This window comes from Carlito syrichta, unplaced genomic scaffold (assembly GCF_000164805.1).
Source record: "Carlito syrichta isolate Samal-C Ts95f unplaced genomic scaffold, Tarsius_syrichta-2.0.1 Scaffold301813, whole genome shotgun sequence".
Classification (NCBI taxonomy): Eukaryota; Metazoa; Chordata; class Mammalia; order Primates; family Tarsiidae; genus Carlito; species Carlito syrichta.
The window spans coordinates 237,924-245,510 of NW_007245909.1; the positions used below are offsets into that span (position 1 = coordinate 237,924).

The 7,587-nt window shown below is 43.6% G+C and overlaps 1 protein-coding gene across 3 annotated transcripts in view; it reads right to left on the minus strand.

The window, feature by feature from the left end:
- Positions 1–7,587, minus strand: part of MFSD14B (major facilitator superfamily domain containing 14B) — a 55,612-nt gene that overhangs the window by 18,661 nt on the left and 29,364 nt on the right. For 2 of the 3 annotated variants that reach the window (XM_021711017.1, XM_008055290.1), the window contains exon 3: positions 2,690–2,817. In XM_021711017.1, the coding sequence (XP_021566692.1) occupies positions 2,690–2,817 (128 nt within the window). The remainder of the gene's footprint in view (positions 1–2,689; positions 2,818–7,587) is intronic. The other variant, XM_021711016.1, reaches the window with a different exon arrangement.

Consider the following 7,587-nt stretch of genomic DNA (forward strand, 5'->3'; position numbering starts at 1 on the left):
CGCCTGGGCAACTTGGCAAGACCTCATCTCTACAATAAATCAAAAATCAGCCAGGCATGGTAATGCGCCTGTAATTCCAGCTACTCGGAAGGCTGAGGCAGAAGGATTGCCGGAGCCCAGTGGGTCGAGGCTGCAGTGGCAGGGGGCGGCCACTGCACTCCAGTCTGGGTGATGGACTGAAACTCCAACTCAAAAAAAAAAAAACCTAGTTAAAATATTAACACAAAAAATCTTACAGTACAAAAACTGGGGTCTATTCCAGAATACAAGGATATCTCAATATTAGAAAATCTATTAATATAATTAATCATATTAATAGCCCTACAAGGAGAATGCAAATAATCTCCATTAATGCTAAAATGTCATTGAATAAAATCTGACATCCAATTTTGATTTTTTTTAATTTATGGATAAAATAGGAATGAATATTTTTCAGTCCAAAAGCTAGCCTAATGCCTAATGATGAAACATTATAACACTCCCTCTATAATCATGAAGAATCATCACTTTTATATAATATTATTCATTAGTGAAAACAATTAGCAAATGTAGTGAGCAGCATGAAGATCGGAAGGAAAGAGGTAAAATTATTTCAGATGACATTAATATACCTAGAAAACCAAGCAATTCAAATAAAAGAGCTAATTCTGTAATAGAACAAAAAAGATAACAATTATAGGAATAAAAATTACAAGAAATGTACATGGTCTAAAGAAAAAATTTTAAACTAAGAAAAGAACATTTTTTAGTCAGGCTTGGTGGCTCAGCCTGTAATCCCGTGCTTTGGGAGGCTGAGGTGAGTGAACTGCCTGAGCCTGCGGGTTCGAGACCCCCCTGGGCAACTTGGCGAGACCTCATCTCCACAATAAGTCAAAAATTAGCCGGGCGTGGTAGTGCGCGTCTATAGTTCCAGCTACTTGGAAGGCTGAGGCGGAAGGATCGCTGGAGTTCAGCAGGTCAAGGTTGCGGTGGCCGGGAGCAGCCACTGCACTCCTGTCTGGGTGACAGAGTGAGACTCCAACTTAAAAAAAAAAAAAAAAAAAGAACATTTTTTTTTAAAGTCCTAACATTGGAAAATCATCACTTCTTGGACACAAAGACTCAATGACAAAAAATCATTTTATAAAAATTCATCACCAGGTAGAAAATAAAATGACCAAGTGCAGTGACTCACATGTATAATCCTAGCACTTAGGGAGCTGAGGCAGAAGGATTGTTTGAGGTCAGGAATTCAAGACCAGCCTGGGCAACATAGCAAGACCTCATCTTTACAAAAAGCTTTTAAAAATTAGGTAGGTGTACTTGAAAGGCTGAGGCAGAAGGATCGCCTGAGCCCAGCAGGTTGAGGCTGCAGTGACCATGAGCGTGCCACTGCACTCCAGCCAGGGCGACGGAGTGAGACTCTAACTCCAAAAATAAAAAATTAGCTAGGTGCAGTGGTGTGTGCCTGTAGCCCCAGTTTCTTGGGAGGCTGAGGCATGAAGACTGCCTGAGCCCAGGAGTTGATGCTGCTGTGAGCTATGATAGAAACACCGCACTCCACCCAGGGCAACAAAGCAAGACCCTGTCGGAAGGAGGGAGGGAGGGAAGGAGGGAGGGAGGGAGGGAGGGAGGGAGGGAGTGATCTATTACAGATCAAACTTAGAATGTGACAAATGCTGACATAAAATTCCTATCAGGCAAGGCGCAGTGGCTCAAGCCTGTAATTCCAGCACTTTGGGGGGCCGCAGCGAGAGGACTGCCGGAGCCCACAGGTTTGAGGCCAGAGTGGGCAACATGGTGAGACCTCATCTCTACAATAAATCAAAAAATTAGCTGGATGTGGTAGTGAGCGCCTGTAGTTCCAGCTACTTGGAAGGATCACCAGAGACCAGCAGGTAGACGCTGGGGTGGCCGTGAGCATGCTACTGCACTCCAGCCTGGGCGACAGAGTGAGACTCCAACTCAAAAAAAAAAGAGAGAAAAAAGTCCTATCGGATAATCAAATGAAAATATTTTCACATGAGCTAAAAATCTATTAATAGCATTTAAAACCAAAACAATACTTCCATATTTAAGTATATTCTTCACATAGGAAGAGCATTTCAGCAAGAGGAATACAGGCCACAACGCCATCCTCTGGTATTCAGAAAAATTACTAAGGTTCAGCTTACATGCAAATTCCAATCCATCTTTGGCTACTAACTGGGCTTTGGTCACATGCTATTTAGCGTGTTACCAAATACTCTCTCCCAATTTATCCCATTGGGAAAAAAGATCTCAAATTCATATTATGATCTAGAAGAGGCTATCCGTCTTACTGCAGTATATACACAAAAGTGACTCCTGTCTATTACAAAATAAACTACACGTTCATGTCAGTACCCCAAAGCAGTAAGCTGACAAAAGCAATACATTTACAAAGTCAACTGAGCCACGGTGATGAGGATGGAGCTGACATTGTGACAACCACAGCTGCCCTAAGAGACATCTTTCATTTCTATTTCCTTGCCTAAGTCATTTCTCCATTTATAAAGTGCATACAATGGCAATTGCCCAAACTGGCTTTCAGAATTACCAAAGAGGTTAAAAGAAAACACAGGTACGGCTGCTTTAAATGGTGAAGAAGTGCACTGCAGATTAAGTATGATCTACATGTGACTCAAACATCAGACAGACAGTCTGAACAAAGAAGGGCCAAGTCACTCACCACGGACTGATCTTCATCAGTGGGATTGGGAAGCAGGTAAAGAAGACGGTGCCGAGGAGAAAGGGCTTCCTCCCCCACACGTCAGAGAGGGCACCTATGAGTGGAGCACTGAGAAATGAGAGCAGGCCCTGGAGAAAAAGACAGAAGCAAAGGTTAGTTCGTAACTTGATCCCCCAATTACCTGTAATTCTTGTTTTCTAAACACATTTCTAATTCACTTTATTGGTCCCAAAACAGAATAATTTGAAACATTAAGTACAAACTGCTATTAAAAAGAAAAGATTCTAACAAAAATTTTAAATGTGCTATTAGAAAAGAGGGAAGGGGAGGGTAAAAGAGCTTGCTTTCCAGAACAAATGCAAAGAGGAATGACATGAAATATACATACTCATTTTTAATCCTTAAGATAAACTCACACCAAGCATATGGGGAAAAGTAAAAATACTTAATCATTTCAATAAATACATATGGCATATCTACTCTGCACAAACTCTGTTAGCTGGTACAATGACACCCAATTGAATATACACCACATATCTTCCCAGGACCTCACAGGAATAAAAAGGATGAATGTATATACACTAAGTGTCCAAAATAAAAGTAGATTCTTGTCAATCAAAGTAAAGGTTCTCTCTGCTTGATAAATTCAGGAAGAAAAAGACAGTCCAACTTGAACAAAAACAAGAGTTGAAACTAAGGGGAAGCAAGCCTGAGATAGATACCACCACAAAGTAGTAAAGGAAGTCAAGAAACTCATATTCACTACTTGCCCACTATTTGCCACTCTGTTGGCTGGCCATCTTCTTATCAATGCTACAGATAAAGCAGCTGGGGACGAGTGGGGAAGAACAAGGATGGGTAAGTGCTGATAAATCATGAAATAGGTGATGAGTATACGGGAATCCTTTACATCAGGGGTCCCCTACCACGGGGCCATGGACCAGTACAAATCAGCGGCAGGATTAATTCTCATAGGAGTGTGAACCCTATTGTGAACTGTGCATGCGAGGGATCTAGGCTGCGGGCTCCTTAAGAGAATATAATATCTGATGATCCTCTCCCCTACACTGTTCATGAAAAAACTGTCTGCCACAAAACCAGCATCTGATGCCAAAAAGGTCAGGGGCCACTGCACTGTATTGTGTTGTATTTATTTTCGTGTGTTGGAGTTTTCATGATAATACATTAAAAAAACATTCCTCAAGGGAGGGAGAGTGAGATGGCTAACTAGCAGCAGCTGGCATACACATACTTCTCTCACAGAGAGGAACCAAAAATAAGAGCGAGTCTCTACACTCAAAGCAGGTCGAGGAGGAACACATACTCTGGGATGCAACAGGTCTTGTGGGAGGTAGAGCAGTGCAGTCAGGCAGCAAGACAACAGGGACCTGAACCCAGTATGGAGACACAGAAGTCCCCCACCGTGGTGAAAGGGTGAGTGACGGAGAAGGGAGACATCCCCAGGACCCCCAACCACTGCCAGGGTCCTGGTGAGCCAAGTCAAGAGCCAGCCTCTGAGACACACCCTGGGATCCCAGGCCAGCAGAGTCCCCAGTGGCGACGGCACAGAGCCACCGCCCAAGCCCACATGGAATCCCCGCAGGCCACTGACCCCTGTGCAGCTCAGCACCAGCAGCTGCTGCTGCGGGCCAAGGAGGGAGGCTCGACACTTGTCCACTGAGAAGCAGGTACTCTGCAGCAGCTGCAGCCCTTGCCACTGCTGCTCCCAGCTACGGGGGGAGACCCACAGCAGAGCACCAGAGCTGTCCACAGCTGAAATAAGCAGAAGCAGCAGAATCAGCCCCCCCATCTTGGCTGCTTCACTGGACTGCCTGCCACCAGCTGGCCGGCAGGCAGCAGGAGGCCCTCATGCCTGATAGAACATGACATCAAGGACATGCCACTCTGCTCCCTGGGGAGGGCCAACCACTAGTGCCGTGAAGCAGGAACTTGGCAAACCTGAGCACATCCTTCCCAACAGTCTCTGCAGCTGCACTACGTGAGAGCAGAGAGTGACTGAGCATTCAACAGGCCCCTCCATGAAGCCTGCTTCCCCCGTCACAGACCGCCAGCCCCGGAGTGAGCAGGGCCCTCACAGTCATCTGAACTCAGGGGCACAGACCTGCCACCTTCAGGCAAGCTGGCTGCTGGGCCCACTAGGCAATTCCGCTGGCGCCATCTACACACCTACAGTCTGAATTACAACACTGAACCCCCCAAAAATCTTCACAACCAGCAGCTCTGAAAGAGTGAAGCATCAGCACCCTCAGCTGGGAAGAAATCAGCCCACTCCAACAACACACACACAAGGAAGAGCTTCGCCATCCCTACACAATCGCACCAGCTCCCAAGTAATGAATCATATACAAAAGACATTGTCCGAAATGACACTGAATTCAGAAATGGATGGCAAAGAAAGGTGGATCACTGAGATCCAAGAGAAAGTGGACTCCTAAATCAGAGAGGCCATGAAAACAATTCAAGAACTAAAAACCGACATGATCTTCTGAGAAAGAACCAAACTGAACTCCTAGAAATTAAGAACTCACTTCAAGAATTTCAAAACACAGTCACAAGCCTTAGCAACAGACTTGACCAGGCAGAGAAAAGAATTTCAGAGCTTAAAGACCAATCCCTAGAAGCAACCCAATCAAATAAAAATAAAGAGGATCTTTTTAAAAAATGAACATAGCCTGCAAGAAGTATAAGATTACATAGAGACCAAAGCTATGTCTGATCTGCATTCCTGCGAGAGAAAGAGAAAATGGGAGCACTATGGAGACCTTCCATGCAGACATAATGCATGAAAACTTCCCCCATCTTGCTAGAGACATCTACACAATGATACAAGAAATCTAGAGAACTCCTGTGAGATACTACATGAAACAACCATCCCCAAACACATTGTCATTAGATTAACAAAGATTAGCGTGAATCTTGGATAGGCAGCTAGAAGGAAGGGACAGAACTGCCTAAGGAGACCCACTAGAATTACAGCAGACGTCTCAACAGAAATCTTCTAAGTCAAAAGAATGACAGCTCGTTTATAGTATTCTTAAAGAAAAGAAATGCCAGTTAAGAATCTCCTACCCTGCCAAAGTAAGCTTCACAAATTAAGGTGAAATTAAGTTCTTCCCACACAAGAAAGCACTGAGGGAACTCATTACCTCTTGACTAACCTTACTTAAGGCTTAAGGGAGTTATAAAAACAGAAGCAAAAGAAAGACGCTACCCACCACAAAAGCACACATAAACACATAGACCACATAAATTATCCACAAAACAGACCAACTCCTCAACAACACTATGATAGGAACAAAGCTATAGTAACACATAGCTATAGTAACCCTGAATGTTAATAACATTCATGCCCAAGTAAAAGACAGAGTGGCAAACCAGATTACAAAATGAGAGACACCCTTTTGCTGTCTCCAAAAGACCCATCTCACTTCTAGTGACACCCACAGGCTTAAGGTAATGGAATAGAGAAAGATCTACCATGTAAATGGAAAATAAAAAAGAGCAGGGGTGGCTAATAAAAATGAAAAAAGGACAATGAAGGGCACTACATAATGATAAGGGGCTCACTTCAAAAAGAATTATCTATTTCAAATATATATGCAAACAACATATGAGTACCCAGATTTATAAAACAATTGCTACTTAACCTGAGAGAGGACATAGCCACACCGGAAGAGTGGGTGGTTTCAACATCCCACTAACAGCTTTAAATAGATCAAGGCAGGAAACTAACAAAGAAACTCTGGACTTAAATTTAACATTCAACCAATCAGATTTAAGAGACATATACAAAACATTTCACCCAACAACTAAAGAATATACAACCGCCGGGCTCGGTGGCTCAGCCTGTAATCCCGCGCCTTTGGGAGACTGAGGTGAGTGAATTGCCTGAGCCTGCGGGTTCGAGACCCGCCTGGGCAGCGAGACCTCATCTCTACAATAAATAAAAAAATCAGCCGGGCTCGGTGGCTCAGCCTGTAATCCTGTGCCTTTGGGAGGCTGAGGTGAGTGGATTGCCTGAGCCCGTGGGTTCGAGACCCGCTTGGGCAGCGAGAACTCATCTCTACAATAAAGTAAAAAATTAGCCAGGCGTGGTAGTGCACACCTGTAATTCCGGCTACTCGGAAGGCTGAGGCGGAAGGATCACCGGAGCCCAGCAGGTCAAGGCTGCGGTGGCCGGGAGTGGCCACTGCACTCCAGTCTGGGCGACAGAGTGAGACTCCAACTCAAAAAAAAAAAAAAGAATATACAACCTTCTCTTCCATACATGGTTCATACACGAAGATCAACTGCGTACTTCATTATAAACCAATCTTGAATAAATTCCAAAAAACTGAAGTCATATCAAGCATCTTCATTGACCAGAGCAGAATAAAACTAGAAATTAACTCCAAGAGGAATTCTCAAAAACACACAAAAACATGGAAATTAAACAACTTTCTCCTAAAAGACTGTAGAGTAAACAATGAAATCAAGACAGAAATTTAACAAGTTTTTGAAACAAATGAAAATGAAGACACATACCAAAGCCTCTGGGACACTACCAAAACAGTGATAAAATTAAAATTCATTGCACTGCAAGCCCACATCTTGAAAAGAAAAATATCTCAAATAGACAATCTAACATCTCACCTAAGGAAGCTAGAAAGATAGGAAAAAACTAAAATTACAGTTAGAAGATGAAAAGAAATAACCCCAAACAAGAGCAGAATAAATGCAGTTGAAACCAAAAACTCCATACAAGGGATCAATGAGTTGAAAGCTGGTTCTCTGAAAGGATAAACAAGATCTGGCTTGGGAAGGAAGAAGGGAAGGATGGGAGAGGGAAAGAAAGACAGGAGGGGAGGTCAGGGAAGGGGGGGAGGGAGAGGAGGTCA